General features: G+C 40.8%; 3 protein-coding genes across 3 annotated transcripts; all 3 read right to left on the bottom strand.

The window, feature by feature from the left end:
- Window positions 1-653: 653 nt before the first annotated feature.
- Window positions 654-3,035, bottom strand: LOC146553033 (uncharacterized). Its single transcript, XM_085255585.1, has 2 exons — window positions 2,778-3,035; window positions 654-2,075 (listed from the first exon to the last, which is right to left on the bottom strand). Exons 1-2 carry the CDS (start codon window positions 3,025-3,027, stop codon window positions 1,231-1,233), a joined length of 1,095 nt encoding a protein of 364 aa, XP_085111711.1. The 5' UTR covers window positions 3,028-3,035; the 3' UTR covers window positions 654-1,230.
- A 2,110-nt stretch (window positions 3,036-5,145) lies between these two features.
- Window positions 5,146-8,808, bottom strand: LOC146553032 (tripartite motif-containing protein 16-like). The gene is made up of 3 exons (XM_085255385.1): window positions 8,568-8,808; window positions 8,127-8,213; window positions 5,146-7,639 (listed from the first exon to the last, which is right to left on the bottom strand). The coding sequence occupies exons 1-3, from the start codon at window positions 8,806-8,808 to the stop codon at window positions 5,823-5,825; spliced, it is 2,145 nt and encodes a 714-aa protein (XP_085111511.1). The 3' UTR covers window positions 5,146-5,822.
- Window positions 8,809-19,430: 10,622 nt separating this feature from the next.
- LOC146553031 (uncharacterized) lies at window positions 19,431-21,803 on the bottom strand. The gene is made up of 2 exons (XM_085255564.1): window positions 21,546-21,803; window positions 19,431-20,843 (listed from the first exon to the last, which is right to left on the bottom strand). The coding sequence occupies exons 1-2, from the start codon at window positions 21,793-21,795 to the stop codon at window positions 19,915-19,917; spliced, it is 1,179 nt and encodes a 392-aa protein (XP_085111690.1). The 5' UTR covers window positions 21,796-21,803; the 3' UTR covers window positions 19,431-19,914.
- Between the last annotated feature and the right edge of the window lie 642 nt (window positions 21,804-22,445).

The following is a 22,445-nucleotide window of genomic DNA, read 5'->3' as shown; positions in this document are numbered from 1 at the left end:
ATTGCAACACAACAAATGACTGACCAGTGATTAGTGTTTTACAGTGATTACGACAGACAGCCTGTTTCTGCCACTGCTGCCAAGCATTTGCTCTTTTCAGCTTGTTCAATTGTGGAGGTTTTTACATTCTTTACCTTACAATATAAAGCACCTTGAGGCAACTGTTGTTTTTTTGGCACTATATATAAATATAAATGAATTGAACTGGTAGCAACTTTATGAATGAGAAAATGAAAACAAGTGTCAGTCAGCTGGTTCATGTCCAGCAGGTGGGGAGGAATCAGTGAGTCTGTTACTCCAGTTACTTACTGAGAGGTAAAGTTAAAGAAAACGAGTTTCCTTCATCGCACTAAACCTGCCCACTAAACATGACCCTGAATGAACCCATATGTAAAGGACTGTAGGTTTTAAGCAGGCTCAGGTAATGGCAACACAATAGATGAGGAAAGTGGGGGAACTCTGACGACATCTAGTGGACATCTTGAAGATGACGGGTCTGAACAGAGAGCAATGCAGGTCTGTGGAGAAGATTGCAGCACACTGTGAAATATGAACTATGAATAATATCTACATCTGTAATGATGTAATCAAAATAGGCTCCATGTAGTTCAAGTTCTGTTACTGTACTTATGAAGCAAACTGCACACACAGAGTTGGCAAACATTGAGTTTACTTGCATTTAGGCAAAATGATATAAACACTTATCATGAGCCAATATAGCACATTTAACTGCTTTTATTTAGCAGGGATTACACAATACACAAAATTAGTCACAAACATTTTAATCAAATCTTGCAACATGTTGCTAAGAATAACCAGGACAACCAGGTCAAAGCCATACTGAAGTATAACCTTCATTAACATAAATCACAAAGAAAACATATTTAAATAAAAATTGTATACTTGTCTTGAACTTTTTTAAATCTTTAGTCCTGTGTATCAAAACTTATTTATTGGCTGATAAAAAGGAATCACATCATGGTTGTTACAAGGAACAAGTGATGAAAAACTCATTTTCATGTTTGTTTTCTTCTATACTGAAGAAGAAATACAAGTTTCTGTGGTAAATATTAAAAGAGCATCCATGTTCAATAAATATTTGTGTCACCTTTAAAGACCAATAAAAAAAATATCAAACTTAGAGAAACATAAAGTCAGGGCTGGAACAAACAACATAGAGTGCCCTTCACTGCTGTGGACAGGAAATGTACCGTGACTTGGAGCATGAGGTCATTTTCTACCTCGGGTGCTGCAGTGATTTGGTTTGTCACTCAGGTGGATCCTTAGATGAAAATTCAGTCCTGATTTCCAACTGAATCTTTCCCCACAGGAGCTACAAATATATGGTTTCTCACCTGTGTGGATCCTTCTGTGACTTTTCATAGTCGACAAGTCTCTAAACTCTTTCCTACAGACGTTGCAAGAATACGCTTTCTCACCGGTGTGGATTCTCAAATGAGTTTCTAGTCCTGATTTCTTACCAAATCTTTTCCCACATGTGCTACAGAAATACGGCTTCTCGCCTGTGTGGATTCTCACGTGACTTTCAAATCCGGATTTCCAAATGAATCTTTTCCCACAGGTGCTACAAGAATGTGGCTTCTCACTTGTGTGAACTCTCATGTGTCTCGTCAGGTTGGATTTACACTGAAAAGTTTTTCCACAAGTGTCACAGCTTACAGATTTTTTACTTGTATCAGTTTCACTCCGAGACTTATCTGTTCGGTTTTTGTGACGTCTCCTTTTCTTCAGCTCCGCATTTCTAGTTGATCCCGAGTCCACATGCTGGTTTTCTTCCTGTTCCTCAAGCTCTGGTTCAGGAAAGTTAAGAGCAAGGAGCTGGTCATCGTTTGGTTCTGATTCACTGAGGTCACTTTCTTCAAAACTAGAAGTCACCATAAAACTATTGATCTCCTGCTTCAGTACAATCTCCTCCAGCTCCTGACTGGTGCAGAGTTCCTCCTGTTCCTCTTTAATCTGTGGAGGATCTGGGTCCTCCTGGTCCAGACTTGAGTTCCTCTCCTGCTGATTGGCGACAAACTCCTCCTCCTTACAGGCAGTTTGCTGGTGGAGGTCTAAACGAACAATAAAAAAAATGTAATTATAGAAAAACACTTCTGAGAAGATAAAGTTTTAGTTAAAGTCTGTAATGAGGGCATGTTGCTCACATTTGCAGGTGAAATTAAAAGTGTGTAAAAATGAAGTTATTTGTGCACTCTGATGCAAATGAGAACTTGAGTTCTGACATTTTTCAGCAACATTAAGAGTAAAAAAAACCTTTCAAACAAAAAAGAACTCACTTATTACTGACTGACTGATGATCTATTTTGGAGTTGATCTCGAAACTGATCTACATCTTGATATTTTTCAAAATAATCTTCACTATTGGGGGTGGCTGTAGCTCAGGCGGTAGAGCAGATCATCTACTGATCGGTTCGATTCCCGGCTTCACCTAGTCTGCATTTCAAATATCCTTGGGCAAGATACTAACTCCAAGTTGCCTCAAGTTGCTCTTTGATCTGTGGAATGTGTGTCTGAATGTTGGTAGAAAGCACTAAGAAAAATGTGCTTGTGCGAATGGGAGTGAGTGGGTGAATGCACAAGTTTTGTAAAGCGCTTTGAGTGCTCAAGATTGAGTAGAAAAGCGCTATATAAGAACCAGTCCATTTAAAACTCCCTGTCATGTTTTCACGAATACACATTAAATAGATCTGACTGATACAAACTGTAGGTTTAATATTAATGTTAACACTTCAGAAAAGCGATTACAGTTTTACCGCTGGTCTGTAAATCTTTCTCAGGTTTCCAGATGTTATGCAGCTGTCTGAGCCGCTCTTCCCCGCTCCAGACGACGATGCCTTCATCCTCGTGTTTCACTACAAGCTGTTCTCCCTCTTGACTGATGCAGAGTTCCTCCTGTTCCTCTTTGATCTGTGGGGGATCTGTGTCCTCCTGGTCCAGATTGAAGTTCCTCTCCTGCTTCCAGACCTGCTGGCCAGCCAGATCTTCCTCCTCCTTACACTTCATGTTGATGTGGGACTTGAGGAACAAAGTAAAAAGAAAAAGATTAGACAGGTAAAGGTGTAGCCTCAGTCAGCAGGGCTGTACACTGTGAGCATGTTGCTCACATATGTGAGAGAGGTTTGTACAAATGTTTCAGAAGCACCATGTGACTCCCTCTCTTTGTTGGAAAGTCTTATTAATTCACTTTATAACTATTACTTTGAAGATAAATTTCTACCATCACAAAAATATTATGACCTCTTTAAAAACAAACAACGGCAACTACATGACTTAAATTCCATGTTTAGATGAAGGTAATGGTCAATGCCTTTTGACAGGGGAAAAACCTCCACACAGAAGAATCTTACTTGGCTGAATCATAAATTATTCACCATGATTAAAACTGCAGATGAGCAATAATCTGCATTTTATTTTAGCCAAAGAGGAATGTTTCTGTTTGTCTGTGATCTGACTTTTTCTGCTGGGTCCAAATTTCATTTTATCCTGTGTAAGTTTGTTTCTCTTCCTGTTAACTAGCAAAGTCAAAATCACCTTGATTCATTTAACTTTAATTCAATTATAAATGTAATCATTTTATTGAACAATTAATTTCATTTCAATGAAAAACAATTACTTAAAAGAAAGAGATTAAGTTGGAGAGAGACATGTGGCCATCTTTTAGTGAGTTAGACCCTGATTAAGGGGTATTTTTAAAAGTAAAGCCCATCTCTCAAAGTCCCTGCCGGCCTGCCTCCACCTCGGGAAGTCTGTGGGTGCAGACGGAGGTGAGGAGCACCACAGGCGGCAGAGAACTGTCTGTAGCCCCGGAGTGAGGCGTCGTGAACCGAAGCAGACAGCGAACTGTGGCACAGTGCAGAAAACCGAAGCTTTCCCTCCCTGTTTGGTTTTGATGTGTCTCATGAAAGTCTATTGTTAAAAGTTGACCTTTAAAAAAAACGGACGCACTTGTTTGATTAGCTGCTCTCTGATTTTAGCCTGTTAGCTTACAGACTGAGCTCAGATCGTTCCTGTGTTAGTTCATTGAGAACATCACAGTTTTACATACCTGCTGCGTGACTTCATCTCGGGTCTCCGGCTGATATACAGCAGTCTGAGCCAGTGGCGGATCTCATCATCCTGGACGACTGTTTTTAATGTTTTTAACCACGGAGATTTCTTCTGCATCATCAGTCTCTCATTGTTAAACTCTCCCAGAAACTGAAGACAGTTGTGCCATTTCCGCGCTTCTTCTTCTTCTATTGAGTAGACGGCAGACTACACATGTCCAAGGGTAATACTGTCCTCCTCAGGCCATTGGCATCAAGTCAAAGCCTTAAAGTCTGGTACTTTGCGCATGGTCATTTTTTACGAACAGCAGAATCACAAGACAAAGCGTGCCAATGTTTATACTTTTCACTGTGACTGCCAAATAGATGAAAAAGTAGATGTTAAAAAACAACTTATAGTTTTGTCATTGGGCTGGTAGAAAGCTATGAGTTTCTGTCCCTTTGTCTGACCTTAGAGACTTATTTTAAAAGGAAACATTACAATCCTTTAAAGCAAGTATTTTCACCTCTGTTCCCCCCTCTGTACTTAGCTTTTTTGTTGTCATGTCAGTAATTGTCCAGTTGATGGCTCCCTTGGATCACAAGCCTGTCTCATGAGTCCAAGTGAATATATTCTTAATAAACAGCTTTGAAGAATTTGTGACCAACTTTGTTTAATTCGGAACATCATCATCATGAGTCAAACTCACTCTTGGATCTACAAAATATTTAACAAAAACAAACATCACTGAATCATAAGGTATTTGCTCCAACTCTTAGTCCAGAAACACATGAGTGAACTAGATCAGCTGCTCCTCCAGTTCAGCTGTGGATTTATATCATTATTTATATTTGTAAAGTGTATATGCAGTTTTTCAGTACTAATATAAGCATTTTATATCATTGCTTTATTGACAGATGTTTGGTGTTCAAGGTCAGGCATCAGTTTGAAAAAAACAAACAAACACACTGAGTTGAACTTGAACTTCCTACTGACAAAAACTAAAATTGGTGCAAAAATAACCAGAAACATATAAGAAGCATCCTGGAGGTGCTGCAGACAAGATAGGACCAATAACATGTCAACAGGAAATCCTTTTTACTAATTTGTTTATTTCTTTTTAGATTTTTACTCTCCATTTTAAGCCATGATGTTTGCTGATACTGTGTTCCTACTGTTTGTTCTCATTAATAGTTCTGTTTTTAACATTCTGTGCTGAAGCTGGAGGAAATGTTTCTACAGTGTCAGATGATACAGCTCCAAACTAAATAAGTGACTAACTAACGATGCTTTAATACACTTTACTATAAATTATGATATAGTGCACTTTCTTAAAATTTCTTATTGCTCTGTAATTAATTGTTTTCTTTATAAATGTACAAATGAGAATAAAATCTGTGTGATAAAGGAAGGTCTGTAGACTTCTCTGTTAAGATCAGTGAAGAGAAACAACAACATACAAATACCTAAGAAAAATATTCAGTAAACATTTAGAAGATAGAGAAGTTTATGTTGTCATGTGGAGAAATTTTTCAAATAAAAATATCCATAAGCATTGATAGTCTCCATGGCTGAACAGACACAGGAAAGAGCTCCACCTATAAAACGTAAAAACATCAAGACAACATGTTGAAGATGTCGAGGTACTGCCCATAATGTTTGACTGACATCTGATTTATGTGCAGCACATAAATACCACAATAATGATGGAGAGAAACTAAAAGGGAACTAAAATACAGATTTAAACTTACAACAATATGAAAGACTTCAGTCTATTTCACTTTAATCAACTCAGCAGTGTCTCCATAATTACAGTAAAGCCAAAGTCCAGCATAGAGCGGCTGAGTGAATGTGGTCTGGACTCTGTGGAGGAGAGTCATGGTTTCAGAGACGCTGTAGAAGGACAAAATACCTGCTCTGTGATCCAGGTACACTCCTACTCTGGAGGAACGAGGACCTGAGACAGGAGTTTGGATGTTGTTGTACCAAAATGTAAAACTGTTGTTGTTACAATTTAATGACCAAGATTTGTCATTACGTCCAAATAAACATTCACCTCCTTTTCTGCTGATATTCTTGTATGCGACTGCTACATAAACTCCACCTCTCCACTCCACCTCCCAGTAACAACGTCCAGTCAGACTCTCTCTACTCAGGACCTGACGCCAGACAGTGAATCTGTCTGGATGATCAGAATAAGACTGTTGTTGTTTCATAAATGTTGCTTTTCTGTTCCCCTCTGATAATAACAGCCATGTGTTTGCTGTGTTTGGATCCAGTGTGATTTCACATGAATATTTTAAGAATCCAGCTCTGGTCTTTGGCTCTGCTGGTGGATCTGACAGTAAAACATCCACTTCAGTGACTGTCAGTGAGATGTTTGTCCATTCCTCTCTCAGAATGTCCTGTAGTTTATCTCTGACCTCTGACACAGCTGCTGTCACATCCTCAAAGTAGCTCAGAGGACGGATATTGATGCTGGATGAGTCTGTAGACTCACTGAGTGCTGACAGTGAGGGGTAGTTGTGTAGAAACTGGATGTGATCCTCTGTGTGTGAGAGCTGCTTCAGCTCAGCATCTTTCCTCTTCAGCTCAGTGATCTCCTGCTCCAGCTTCTCCTGAAGCTCTTTGACTCGACTCACTTCAGTTTCCTGCTGGGATCTGATCTGCTGCTTCACATCAGAGCTTCTTTTCTGGATGAGATGGATCAGCTCAGTGAAGATCTTCTCACTGTGCTCCACTGTTTGATCAGCAGACTGATTGATGGCCTCCACCTCCTGTTGAAGCAGCTTCACATCTTTCTCTCTGTCCTGGATTCTCTGCTGGATGTTTTGTCGACTCACCTCCAGCTCTCTCTGCCTCTCAGTCCTTTCTGCTGCAGCTGAGACTGTGTCGTGGCCTTTATGTTCATCCACAGAGCAGAGATAACAGATACTCTGCTGATCAGTACGGCAGAACATCTTCATCACCTCATCATGACGAGAGCAGATCTTCTCCTGGAGCTTCTTGGAGGGCTCCACCAGCTTGTGTTTGTCAAATGCAGGACATTCATAATGAAGCTTAACATGTTTCTCACAGTAAGAGACCAAACACACCAGACAGGACTTGAAGGCTTTCATTTTTCTTCCAGTGCAGACATCACAGGCCACATCTTCAGGTCCAGCATAGCAGTGATCAGCAGGAGCAGCTTGGAGTCCAGTCTTCTTCAGCTGCTCCACTAAAACTGCTAACATGGTGTTTTTCACCAGGACAGGCCTCGCTGTGAAAGTCTGTCTGCACTGAGGGCAGCTGTAGATTTTCTTCTTTTCCTCTTCATCCCAGAAGCTTTCAATACACTTCATGCAGTAGCTGTGTCCACAGGGAATAGTCACCGGATTCTTCAGTAGATCCAAACAGATCGAACAAGAGAAGGTTTCTCGGTCTAGCTGAACTCCTTTCTGCGCCATTTCTCCTCTCAGTGTCAGTGACTGTGTAAGTTTCACTTCCTTAATATAGAAACTGGTCTGATCTGAACAACAAGTGTTGCTGCTGTGAATGGGGCCTGCCAGCTCTAACACATGTTGGTTACACCCATCTTCATAATGTAGATCTAAAGGGGAGGGAACACAGAACGATATGGACAGACAGGAGGTGCTGAGCTAGAGAGCAGGAAGAAGAGGAAGGGTTTTCATGCTGTGATTCATTCCAGAAAGCAGGAAGAGGCTCTGTGTTTAATTGTTTTTTGTTCAAACCTTTAACTAAATAATATAAATGTCAATAACTGGATGCCTCTCTATTCTTTTTGTTAATCTGCTAAATGAATAGTTTGTTTCTTTTAACAATTCAAATAGCAGAAATGAACAGCTGACAGCTTGTCAGACTCAGACTGTAAACCATAGAGACAGTTTATATATACATTTAGTCAGGGCAGTGCAGAGATGTTTAAAGGGGCGGGTGCTCACAGTTAAAAAGGGCACATAGAAGCAGGCTGAAGAACAACAACCCACATTCATCAAGAATCTAATATGGAATCGCATCACACTACATCACTGTCATCAGGTGGGCACAATGCAAAGCAAATGTAGCCCATTTTTTACCTGATGGGGTACAATGTTGCTGTTTGGGGGGTTGCTTCTGCTCTTGCTGCTGATAGTGCTGGAGGGCAGGGCTGTGTTGATCTGAGACTGTAGAGATTAAACAGTCCACAGGAGAGAGGGTAGCTGATTAAACAAGTGTTATGAGATAATAATAAAACGCAAAGATTGGTCACGGCGCTTGGAACCATAAGGCAACAAAACTGGGAAATAAACTAAGCTCTGCCTGTGAATCACTCTTTGCCTCTCTTCTTCCTTCCATCTCCTCATCTCATCTATCACATTCCACTTGCTGTCCATCTGAGAACGAGGCACAGTTTGCTATTGAATTCATCTATTATTTAATTATACATTTTAACAACTCTTGCACCTAATCCCCTTAGGCAGAGCAATGAAATGCACAGCTTTGGAGAACCGATCGATGATGGTCAGAATAACTGTTACCTGAGGATGGTGGGAGACCAGTGATGAAGTCCAGTGCGATATGAGACCAGGGGCATCTAGGAACGGGCGAAGGAGGCCAGCAGGAGGTGAAACCTAAACTGGAAAAAACTAACACAACACAGAACTGAAACCTAAAATGGAGATGCAGGGAGACGACACAGAATGATGCAGGAAAAAACACAGATGAACCGGCGAGGAGCACACGAGGACACATAGTATAAATACACACAGGGGGAGACATGGAATGGCAAAGACACAGCTGATCCTAATTGACTACACGAGACAGGGGAAATGTGAACACTAGGTTTAGTTTAAACTTTAGGAACAAAAAAGTAAGAACCAACAGAATTAAACAAAGAACCAACAGCACAGGAAAGTTTAATCTTCATGAAAAACACATGCAGTGACTTCAACGTCCACAATAACACAATGTGTTTGGGCTTATGTGTGTCAGTTTCCAGCTTTAATCTTATGTAACAAGACCTCTTTATAGGTCAATAGAGGAATGAAGTCATTGTTGAACTACAGCTTGTGTGTGTGTCACCTCCACAACCTACAACAATAAAATATGATCTTTGAGTAGTGATATGGGAGTAAAATATACCATACTGATGTGAATAGGAGGTCATCTTTTCCCTCGGCTGTTAGGGTACCTGGGTCGTTGACCCAGTGTTTTGTGTTTGTGGTTTTTGAGTCTTGTTTAATCATTATTCTGTTCTCTGTGTATCTTATGTTTCCTAGTTATCAGAATCAGAATACTTTATTAATCCTTCAGGATTAATAAAGTATTCTGATTTACTTTATTAAATCAGAATTCAAGGGCTCACGCTCTTGAATTTATTCAGTATTTGTTGTTTAGGTTGTCTTGGTTAGTATTTGGTCCCGTTCATGTCTTTGTCTCGTGTCTTCTCTCGTCCCTTGCTCTCTGTCCTTTTTGCTCTGCTGCAAACAGAAGCAGAGAAAACTGGAGCTTCTGGTCTTGGCCAGATCTCTTTTGAAAAAGACATTTTAAAGTCAATGAGACTTTTTACCAGATAAATAAATAAAGAACATTGTAGCGACTTCCACAGTCGCTACAGGCCGGGGATGGAGCCTGCCTATTTGCCTGACGCGCTGTCAAAGTTACGCAATAATGCGAGAGATGGAATTGTTTGCTCGTTTAATTAAAGTGCTTTGAGAGTTTACAGAGTAGTATCATCGGCTCCTGATTCAAACTCTTACAACATCACAGGCTCTAATATAACGAAGCGAAACATGTAGTGCAGCGGTCAACAAAAACTACGGCTACCCAGCCCTCCTCTCTGTCAAAATCAAAACCCGTGAATGACAGAGTGACAACGCCCATTTATGTCACCGCTAGCACCCACGTGACTCCCATAACAACCAAACAAATAAAAACCCAGTGATCATCAAAATTCAATACATTCAATTATGGCTCCTACACACCAGCCCCTAATTATTAGTATCCCTTCTAATAATTACCCATAATTAACCAAGTAGGAGACATAAAACATGCAGAGAAAAGTCAAGCATTTACTGTATTTCAATATTACCCGCAGGAATCCTATAGGTAATCTTAAAGTCTATCTTTAAAGAAAAATGAGAGACATTTTATGTCCAAATACAATCAAAGTCTGATAATTGGACCCAGAAGTCTTTAACTGTGATCTGCCTCCAGCAGTAGACACAGTTTGGTAATAGGTCGATCCAGGCAACTAGTCTGAGTTTTAATCCGAACTTGACGAACGAATCCTCTTCGGTCAGGAAAAGTCTTTATCACACGTCCCATTGGCCAAGAGTTTCGAGGTGCCGAACTGTCCATGATGAGAACCAGATCTCCCACGATGAGGTTCCTTTTTACTCCAATCCATCGCTGACGTTCCTGTAGTAGGTATTCCTTCACCCATCTTTTCCAAAACAAGTCAGACATGTATTGGACTTGTTTCCATCTTCTGTGTGTGTACATATCAGTGGAATGGAATACTCCTGGTGGTAATATCGGTGAGGTCTTTAACAGAAGAAGATGATTAGGGGTCAAAGCTTCCAGGTCGTTAGGATCCATTGAGGCTTTGGTAATTGGGCGGCTGTTAATGATGGCTTCAACCTCACAAAGTACTGTATGAAGACCTTCTTCATCCAGGTTTTGTACTTTCATTATGGAATTAAGTACTTTGCGAACCAGTCTTATCAGTCGCTCCCAGGTTCCTCCATGATGTGAACCTCCAGGAGGATTAAATGTCCATTTAACTCCCTTTTGCAGAAAGACGTCATTGACTTTTACATGGTTCCAATGTTCAATGGCAGTTCTAAGTTCACGTTCAGCGCCTATAAAATTGGTTCCGTTGTCAGAACGCAGTTCTCGAACCTGACCTCTTCTTGCATTGAAACGTCTGAACGCATTAATGAAAGAGTCAGTATCCAGTGATGGAGCAACCTCAATGTGAACAGCACGGATAGCAAGGCAGGTGAACATAACACCATATCTCTTCACCACGCTCCTCCTACTTTTTACACTGAAGGGTCCGAAGTAATCCACTCCCACCCGCGTGAATGGAGGTTCATCTGGAATGATTCTTTCATTGGGCAAATCCACCATCTGTTGATTCACTGGTGCAGCATTAAGACGTCGACAGATGACACATTTAGATAACACTTTTCTTATTGCTGTACTAGCTCCAATCAACCAGTACTTTTCTCTTAGCTTAGACAGCATGTGGTTACGACCACCATGTCCAACTTCCTGATGTATGTGTCTAAGCAAGAGCTCGGAAATGTGTTGATCCTTTGCTAGTATTATGGGATGTTTCACCTCAACCGGCATCGATGATCTACTGAGTCTCACACCCACTCTGAGAATTCCATCTTGCAGCTGTGGGCAGAGTCTTCTTAGAGGACTTGATTTTATAATGGGTTGTCCCTTCTCCAGACTCACAAGCTCCAAGGAAAATCTCCTCCTCTGACAGAACTTGATAATGACAACCTCAGCTTTGTCCAGATCTTCCACTGTAAGATTCTTAATCACAGATGTCCTCTTGAAGTTCCTCAGCTTTTCTTCCACAAATGATTTCTGTTGCTCTTTGGTGACCTCTGACTGTGGTAAGCTTGAACACAATTCTCTCCTTTTCTTCGCAAAGGACAGAAGCAAGTCCTTAAATTTTAACAGCCATGCCACTGACTTCTTAAGACGTGTCCAGGTGGAAAAATGTTTAAACAAGCGAGTAACAGAATTTTCGCCAGCTTGCTCAACACTCACTGTGGCAACTGTTTTTACCTCAGGATCATCAGATGCAAGCAGACTGATGTCATCTGGGTAGACAGGCCATTCACTCCTAGATTGTAGAAGATACTGAGGCCCAGACAACCACTTTGTATTCTTCATAAAAACATCGACTTTCACTCCTCTTGAGGCCATATCTGCTGGATTACTGGCAGTGTCCACATATCTCCATTGCGAGGAAGATGAAACTCTTAAGATTTGTGAAACTCTGTTGGCCACAAAAACCTTGAATCTTGAAGTTTCACTCCTGATGTATTTAAGAACAGAAGCACTGTCTGTCCAAAACACAGAATCCAGAAGTTCCATCTGCAGCTCTTTCCTCCAGAGTACATCCAATCGACTGGCCATGGTTGCTGCAATGAGCTCCATTCTCGGGATGGTAAAGGATTTAAGAGGAGCGACACGCGCTTTTCCCATAACAAACGCACAGTGTCGTTCTGAACAGATGTTTTCAATCAGCAGATAGGTCACTGTTCCATACCCATCCTCACTGGCATCACAGAAATGGTGCAACTGAGCACTCGTGATTTCTCCAAATCCATCAGGTTTCAAACAACGACTCACTTCAAACTTGCTCAATAGCTGGAGCTGCTGGAGCCATGTTAACCATCTTTTGGAAAACAGCTCGGTTACATTATTGTCCCAGCCGATTCCTTCCTGGCATAGATCTCTTAGGATTTTCTTAGCAGTTAAGACCACAGGACTTAGCATTCCAAGAGGATCATAGATAGAACTGACAATTGAAAGGATTCCTCTTCTGGTGAGCGGTCTGTCCTTGAGCACAATCTTGAATTTAAAAGAGTCTGATTTTATACACCATTCCACGCCCAAAACTCGCTCGGTCATTGAGGAATCCAATTCCATGTTCAACTCTTTCATTCCTATGGCTCTGTGACTTTCAGGAATTGATTCCAGCAGGCGAGTGAAAGAATAAATGATGACTCTCCTCCTCTCTCGGAGTCAGGGGACATGTTGCATGTCATCTCGGTGTCTTGGTACGCAGTGGTGCGGTGATGATGTGCTGGGCAGGGCCAGTTCAGAACAGAGTCAAGGGCATCGGGGTGACGGCAAGTTAAATGTCCAACTGTTCCCTGTCTGTTGGTGATCCACTTTTTGAGCAGAAATCCTCCTTTGGCACACAAAGAAACCAACTCGTGGTACATTAACACTGCTTCCTCATCAGTTTCAACGGACACAAGACAATCGTCCACATAAAAACAGTGCAACAACTTCTTCACAGCTTCCTCACTGTAGAGATGTCCAAAGTCATCCGCACACTTTCTGAGTGCAAAGTTGGCACAACTTGGTGACGAAGTTGCCCCGAAGAGATGTACATTCATCCTGTATTCAGATGTTGGTTGTTCCAGATCACCTTTAGGCCACCAGAGAAATCTCAATAGATCTTTATCTTCAGCTGGAATCATGACTTGATGGAACATGGATTCAATATCTCCCATAATTACAACTGGCTCCTTCCTGAATCTTGTGATCACTCCTATTAAAGAGCTTGTAAGATCAGGTCCTTGTAAGAGTTGGGAGTTTAAAGATGTTCCCTGATAACTCATTCCACAGTCAAACACAACTCTGAGTTTCTTCTTGGTCGGATGGTAAACACCATGGTGTGGTATATACCACAGCTTGCCATCATTGCGATTGATCTCCTCTTCCGGGACCTTTTCAGCATAACCTTTAGCCAGAAGCTCATTCATGAAGACTTTGTACTCAGTATGAAACACTGTGTCTCTCTCAAATCTCTTTTTTAGAAAGCGCAGACGTTGTTGAACAACTTTCTTATTGTTTGGCATACTGATACTGGCATTCCGAAAAGGTAATGCTATCTGGATATGACCACCCACATATTTGGCAGAGTTAGTCACTATTTCCAGAAATCTCTGATCCTCTCTTGACAATCCAACCTGCTCATCAACTTTGCTCTCAGGAAAGTCATTCTTGAACCGTTGCTGCCAAAGCTCCTCCAGCGTGACAACAGAAATTCTGTTGACTGTAACTTGTGGATGCTTCACAGTTTCCTGAAAGTGGTCCATTGATGGTCCAGCCAAGCCTTGTCCTTATGGCATACGGTCCTCCATCAACACTACACACCACTTCCAGAGGTTCCAAGGCTTTGGGAATGTTTGTTCCAATCAGAAGTTCGATTCCTGCATTTATTTGAGGCAGGGTTATGTGTTTTAAATGTGCCCATCCTTCAATATCTCCTGGTGTTGTAATATTTCCCTTATGTACAGGCATGGACTCCTGTGTGTACACTTTTGGCAGTTCCAGAAATTCGTCACCACAAAGAGCGGCAACCTCCAGTCCTGATAAAGTGTTGCTGCTCACAACTCTTTCCTGGCCCATGCTTCTGAGGAGGATGTTTCCTTTCCTTCCCTCAAGGTGAAGTCTGCGCATCAGACTCTCAGTGCAGAAAACTGCTGTGCTCCCTTGGTCCAAAAAAAGCATATGTTGTAATAATGTTGCTTCCTTTCTTTGACTTTACTTGGACAGGCACAATGGGCAGTTTACAGTCCTGGTCTCCAGCCCCTGTAAGACCACTCGACACTAGTGTGCTCACATGCGGCTGCATGTTCCTGTCGGTCTTTTCAGAAGGTGAACTTTCTTTGTGCAGGATGGTGGGATGTTTCCGGCTGCATTTGGAACAGGAAATCCTCTTACGGCAATCTTTACTGATGTGTCCTATACACAAACAGCCAAAACAGATGTCATTTTCCTTTAAGAAGGTTATCTTCTTCTCATGAGCCATTTTTCCCAACTGTGCACAGACGTCCAACATATGTCTTCCTCCACAACAAATACAGACGTTCCTTCCAACCTGATTATTTTTCATTTCCATTTCCGCAGGCTTAGGTGTACTCTCCACAACTTGCATAGTGGTGGCAAAGCTTGTTCCTTTATTTCCAGGTCTGCCTTGATACTTGGCTTTACTCATTCCTTTTGTTGGTAAAGAAAGCGGAGAATCTTGAATATTACCGAATACAGGATCAGTTAATATTCTTATTTGCTTCTCCAAAAAGTCTGCAATATCCATAAATTTGGCTCTTCTTTTATGCCTTTCTTGCAGGTCACAAACATGGCTTCTCCATTTGTCCCTAAATTTATACGGCAATTTTTTAATAATGTTCACCATATTAGAAGGCATGTCCAAATCGCTCAGATGCTGCACCTCCTCCATTGCATTACAGCATCCCCTGAGGAACAAACTGTAGTTCTGAAGAGCTTTTACTTCCTCTGTTTTAATTGATGGCCATGAAAGTGCCTTGTCCAGATATGCAGCTGCGACCTTCTGTTCATCGCCATAGTGCTCCTTTAACAGTGATTTTGCTTTGCGATAACCACGATCTGAGTTCATTTGTTGACAGCTTCTCACCAATTCCTTTGCATGGCCTCTTGTGTACTGTTCCAAAAAATATAAACGATCGCTGTTATTCTTCGTATTGCACTCAACTGCATTCTCAAATGCTTTAACAAATGAATAATATTGAAGTGGATCTCCATCAAAATGAGGTATTTCTCTCTTTGGTAAAGAAAAGAGGCTTTGTTGTTGGATTAAGAGTGTTGTTATTTCATTTTGTTTAGTCATTACTCCAATAACATCATTTTGTGGTTCCGGTTCCACCATACCATTTGTATAACAGTCATTTTATTTTATTTATTGTGGACTTCAGGAAGCACACAGCTCCACATTCCCCCCCATCATCCTGTCTGACACCCCCATCACCTCTGTGGACTCGTTCCGCTTCCTGGTTACCACCATCACCCAGGACCGGAAGTGGGAGCCCACCATCACTTCCGTCATCAAGAAAGCCCAGCAGAGGATGTACTTCCTGAGGCAGCTGAAGAAATTCAACCTGCCAACACGGACGATGATGCAATCCTACACTGCAATCATCGAGTCCATCCTCACCTCCTCCATCACCGTGTGGTACGCTGGAGCCACTATCAGGGACAAACAGAGACTGCAGCGTGTTGTGCGCTCTGCTGAGAAGGTGATTGGCTGCAGACTCCCATCTCTGCAGGACCTGTACACCTCCAGGACACTGCGGCGTGCAGCTCGGATCTCAGCTGACCCTTCTCACCCTGGACACAGTCTGTTTGACCTGCTCCCCTCAGGCAGGAGGCTCCGGTCCATTCGCACCAGAACCTCTCGCCATAAGAACAGTTTCTTCCCCTCTGCTGTCAGACACATGAACAATAACCGTATGACTGTTCCCACCACTAACACATGACCCTACGCTGTGTCACTGCATCATTCCATGTTTGGCACTGATCACCACCTGCACTCATGTATATATCTATCTACTTAGCACTTTTAATTCTTATTCTTATTTTATATTTTTATGACAGTATGTTTGCACTGAAGCACCGCAGCAATTTCCTAATGTTGTAAACCTGCTCAACATTTGGCAATAAACCCTTTCTGATTTTGTCCATTTGCATCAGATGGGTTTGAAGGAATAACTGAATATTGTCGAGGATGCTTATTTTGAGAAGATTCAGTCAGCACAGCTTGTTGCATGACACATTCCTGGGTTTTATCTTTTCTCCGGTTTTGAGTTTCAGCATTAGTCAATGAATTTTGTTTTGCAGAAATGTGAGGTATAAATTCTAATGCATCAACATTAAGGGTTTGTTTAGATCTTTCATGGGAAATGTATGAATTCATTCCATCTGAAACTTTTAAAGATCCTTTTTTGCTTGTTATACTTTGAGCTTTAAGGACATTTATTGTAGCCATTTTTTCAGCAATTTCAGTGTCCAATTTTAGCCTTTCCTTTCTTTTACGAAGACGTTCCTCCTCTTCTTCCAGTACATGTTTCTCATCCAATAATTTCTGCTTTATCATTAAAGCTGCCAACTCTGCCTCAGCTTTCATATGAACAGATGAAGTTGAAGATTTTGATGAAGAAGTTTTGTGGCTTTCAACATTTGAAACACTATCACTTGGCTTGATATCATCCTCCACTTCTGTCTCAGTATTTGATGTAACATTGTTTTCCAATAAATTGATTTGCTTTGGACAAACAGCAGAATTTTGTTCTCTTTGATTTATCCAGTTCTGAATTTCATTTAAAAACACATTGGTGTATTTCATGATACTTGAAAACCATTCCTCTTGTTTTATTACTTCTTCCTCTGGCACCAAAGACAACACCTCAACATGTGAACTTGAAGCCTTTTCACACAGTGCCTTTAAATCCACCAAATACTGCTTAATTTGAGAAAGATTTTCATTGTGTTGCAGGAGCGCTTTCATTTTTTGTATTAGTCCTTTCATTTTATTAACATATATTTTGCATTCATTTTGTGATTTTTCGATTTTATTCAACAATGCCTTTCCAGTCATTTTTCTTTCTCTCTTTCCCCCAAAATCATTAAAGGAACAATCATCACCACCTGTTTGACTCATGATTTTCCCGTTTGTTTGTTCGATTTTTTATTTATTTATTTTAATCTTCAGTGATTATCCATTAAAACATATCCACTGGAAGCCACAATAGACTTTGACCATAAAATCCTTTCAACGTAACGGCACTTTAATTGTCCATTTGAACGTCATCCAAGCAGCATAATTAATAAGACGCAGCGCAGTCATCAATCCAAGAGCGCAGCCAAAAACATTGCACATTTAACCAACATTCATTCCATTCAGTGTCTCCTCTTGAAACATCTCAGCGCTAATGCAATGTCGCTTCCTTTTCCACAACCAGACATGCACAGGTATTCTTACCTGCGCTCCTCAGAATTGCGTCAGGTGTGTCGGTGCTGCTGGGCTCACTCATTCAGATGCGCTGCACTTACTTGTGGCTTTCAGGTTCCTTGATCTGATTCCTTTGATCCTGCTTGCGGCTGGCTTCTCCAGAATGCCGTTTTTTGTTGACTAAAGATATAGCGACTTCCACAGTCGCTACAGGCCGGGGATGGAGCCTGCCTATTTGCCTGACGCGCTGTCAAAGTTACGCAATAATGCGAGAGATGGAATTGTTTGCTCGTTTAATTAAAGTGCTTTGAGAGTTTACAGAGTAGTATCATCGGCTCCTGATTCAAACTCTTACAACATCACAGGCTCTAATATAACGAAGCGAAACATGTAGTGCAGCGGTCAACAAAAACTACGGCTACCCAGCCCTCCTCTCTGTCAAAATCAAAACCCGTGAATGACAGAGTGACAACGCCCATTTATGTCACCGCTAGCACCCACGTGACTCCCATAACAACCAAACAAATAAAAACCCAGTGATCATCAAAATTCAATACATTCAATTATGGCTCCTACAAATATAAAAGTCTTCTACTTTATGATGGAAATGTTCTTTCTGGCTCAAAATGACATCATTTATCTGAATCTGTAGAAGAAGAAATAATCTCGGAAAGTCACTTTACTCTGTGTCTCACTGGATGTTCAAAATTTTTAACAAAAGAGAAAAAGAGAAGCATTCTTTGATTTTAGTCTGTTAGCCCACAAGCTGAGTTTTTATCAGAGTCCTGCATGAGTCAGTGTTATTTCACTGACACCATCACAGTTTTACACACCTGTTCTGTATGACTTTGTCTCAGGTTTGCGGTGATATCCAGCACTCTGAGCTGATGGCAGATCTGGTCAGTCCACAGTAGCTTCAACCACTAAATTATCTCTAACACATCACCAAACCAAAGTCTTCCTGCTAAGAGTACATCAAAGGTGAAAAGCGAGCCTAGAATGTCATCATTTCTGCTCTCCTCTTTCTTCTTCTTCTACTTCTGGACCGCACACATCTGTCGCTGCCCTACTCAGGTCGATCTAATGAAAATCAGCCAGAAATAATAATCAGAAATCCAAATGTAGAATTTGTAGAACAAATGACTGACCAGTGATTAGTGTTTTACAGTGATTACAACAGAAAGCCTGTTTCTGCCACTGCTGCCAAGCATTTGCTCTTTTCAGCTTGTTCAATTGTGGAGGTTTTTACATTCTTTACCTTACAATATAAAGCACCTTGAGGCAACTGTTGTTTTTTGGCACTATATATAAATATAAATGAATTGAACTGGTAGCAACTTTATGAATGAGAAAATGAAAACAAGTGTCAGTCAGCTGGTTCATGTCCAGCAGGTGGGGAGGAATCAGTGAGTCTGTTACTCCAGTTACTTACTCAGAGGTAAAGTTAAAGAAAACGAGTTTCCTTCATCGCACTAAACCTGCCCACTAAACATGACCCTGAATGAACCCATATGTAAAGGACTGTAGGTTTTAAGCAGGCTCAGGTAATGGCAACACAATAGATGAGGAAAGTGGGGGAACTCTGACGACATCTAGTGGACATCTTGAAGATGACGGGTCTGAACAGAGAGCAATGCAGGTCTGTGGAGAAGATTGCAGCACACTGTGAAATATGAACTATGAATAATATCTACATCTGTAATGATGTAATCAAAATAGGCTCCATGTAGTTCAAGTTCTGTTACTGTACTTATGAAGCAAACTGCACACACAGAGTTGGCAAACATTGAGTTTACTTGCATTTAGGCAAAATGATATAAACACTTATCATGAGCCAATATAGCACATTTAACTGCTTTTATTTAGCAGGGATTACACAAAACACAAAATAAGTCACAAAAAATTTTAATCAAATCTTGCAACATGTTGCTAAGAAGAACCAGGACAACCAGGTCAAAGCCATACTGAAGTATAACCTTCATTAACATAAATCACAAAGAAAACATATTTAAATAAAAATTGTATACTTGTCTTGAACTTTTTTAAATCTTTAGTCCTGTGTATCAAAACTTATTTATTGGCTGATAAAAAGGAATCACATCATGGTTGTTACAAGGAACAAGTGATGAAAAACTCATTTTCATGTTTGTTTTCTTCTATACTGAAGAAGAAATACAAGTTTCTGTGGTAAATATTAAAAGAGCATCCATGTTCAATAAATATTTGTGTCACCTTTAAAGACCAATAAAAAAAATATCAAGCTTAGAGAAACATAAAGTCAGGGCTGGAACAAACAACATAGAGTGCCCTTCACTGCTGTGGACAGGAAATGTACCGTGACTTGGAGCATGAGGTCATTTTCTACCTCGGGTGCTGCAGTGATTTGGTTTGTCACTCAGGTGGATCCTTAGATGAAAATTCAGTCCTGATTTCCAACTGAATCTTTCCCCACAGGAGCTACAAATATATGGTTTCTCACCTGTGTGGATCCTTCTGTGACTTTTCATAGTCGACAAGTCTCTAAACTCTTTCCTACAGACGTTGCAAGAATACGCTTTCTCACCGGTGTGGATTCTCAAATGAGTTTCTAGTCCTGATTTCTTACCAAATCTTTTCCCACATTTGCTACAGAAATACGGCTTCTCGCCTGTGTGGATTCTCACGTGACTTTCAAATCCGGATTTCTTATTAAATCTTTTCCCACAGGTGATGCAAAAATATGGCTTCTCGCCTGTGTGGATCCTTACGTGAGTTTCCAATCCTGATTTCCAAATGAATCTTTTCCCACAGGTGCTACAAGAATGTGGCTTCTCACTTGTGTGAACTCTCATGTGTCTCGTCAGGTTGGATTTACACTGAAAAGTTTTTCCACAAGTGTCACAGCTTACAGATTTTTTACTTGTATCAGTTTCACTCCGAGACTTATCTGTTCGGTTTTTGTGACGTCTCCTTTTCTTCAGCTCCGCATTTCTAGTTGATCCCGAGTCCACATGCTGGTTTTCTTCCTGTTCCTCAAGCTCTGGTTCAGGAAAGTTAAGAGCAAGGAGCTGGTCATCGTTTGGTTCTGATTCACTGAGGTCACTTTCTTCAAAACTAGAAGTCACCATAAAACTATTGATCTCCTGCTTCAGTACAATCTCCTCCAGCTCCTGACTGGTGCAGAGTTCCTCCTGTTCCTCTTTAATCTGTGGAGGATCTGGGTCCTCCTGGTCCAGACTTGAGTTCCTCTCCTGCTGATTGGCGACAAACTCCTCCTCCTTACAGGCAGTTTGCTGGTGGAGGTCTAAACGAACAATAAAAAAAATGTAATTATAGAAAAACACTTCTGAGAAGATAAAGTTTTAGTTAAAGTCTGTAATGAGGGCATGTTGCTCACATTTGCAGGTGAAATTAAAAGTGTGTAAAAATGAAGTTATTTGTGCACTCTGATGCAAATGAGAACTTGAGTTCTGACATTTTTCAGCAACATTAAGAGTAAAAAAAACCTTTCAAACAAAAAAGAACTCACTTATTACTGACTGACTGATGATCTATTTTGGAGTTGATCTCGAAACTGATCTACATCTTGATATTTTTCAAAATAATCTTCACTATTGGGGGTGGCTGTAGCTCAGGCGGTAGAGCAGATCATCTACTGATCGGTTCGATTCCCGGCTTCACCTAGTCTGCATTTCAAATATCCTTGGGCAAGATACTAACTCCAAGTTGCCTCAAGTTGCTCTTTGATCTGTGGAATGTGTGTCTGAATGTTGGTAGAAAGCACTAAGAAAAATGTGCTTGTGCGAATGGGAGTGAGTGGGTGAATGCACAAGTTTTGTAAAGCGCTTTGAGTGCTCAAGATTGAGTAGAAAAGCGCTATATAAGAACCAGTCCATTTAAAACTCCCTGTCATGTTTTCACGAATACACATTAAATAGATCTGACTGATACAAACTGTAGGTTTAATATTAATGTTAACACTTCAGAAAAGCCATTACAGTTTTACCGCTGGTCTGTAAATCTTTCTCAGGTTTCCAGATGTTATGCAGCTGTCTGAGCCGCTCTTCCCCGCTCCAGACGACGATGCCTTCATCCTCGTGTTTCACTACAAGCTGTTCTCCCTCTTGACTGATGCAGAGTTCCTCCTGTTCCTCTTTGATCTGTGGGGGATCTGTGTCCTCCTGGTCCAGATTGAAGTTCCTCTCCTGCTTCCAGACCTGCTGGCCAGCCAGATCTTCCTCCTCCTTACACTTCATGTTGATGTGGGACTTGAGGAACAAAGTAAAAAGAAAAAGATTAGACAGGTAAAGGTGCAGCCTCAGTCAGCAGGGCTGTACACTGTGAGCATGTTGCTCACATATGTGAGAGAGGTTTGTACAAATGTTTCAGAAGCACCATGTGACTCCCTCTCTTTGTTGGAAAGTCTTATTAATTCACTTTATAACTATTACTTTGAAGATAAATTTCTACCATCACAAAAATATTATGACCTCTTTAAAAACAAACAACGGCAACTACATGACTTAAATTCCATGTTTAGATGAAGGTAATGGTCAATGCCTTTTGACAGGGGAAAAACCTCCACACAGAAGAATCTTACTTGGCTGAATCATAAATTATTCACCATGATTAAAACTGCAGATGAGCAATAATCTGCATTTTATTTTAGCCAAAGAGGAATGTTTCTGTTTGTCTGTGATCTGACTTTTTCTGCTGGGTCCAAATTTCATTTTATCCTGTGTAAGTTTGTTTCTCTTCCTGTTAACTAGCAAAGTCAAAATCACCTTGATTCATTTAACTTTAATTCAATTATAAATGTAATCATTTTATTGAACAATTAATTTCATTTCAATGAAAAACAATTACTTAAAAGAAAGAGATTAAGTTGGAGAGAGACATGTGGCCA

Source organism: Mchenga conophoros, linkage group LG18, assembly GCF_057382185.1.
Source record: "Mchenga conophoros isolate Kocher_MC1m ecotype Shallow Benthic linkage group LG18, M_conophoros_male_GT1.1, whole genome shotgun sequence".
Taxonomy (NCBI): Eukaryota; Metazoa; Chordata; class Actinopteri; order Cichliformes; family Cichlidae; genus Mchenga; species Mchenga conophoros.
This window is presented reverse-complemented; position numbering and strand designations above follow the sequence as displayed.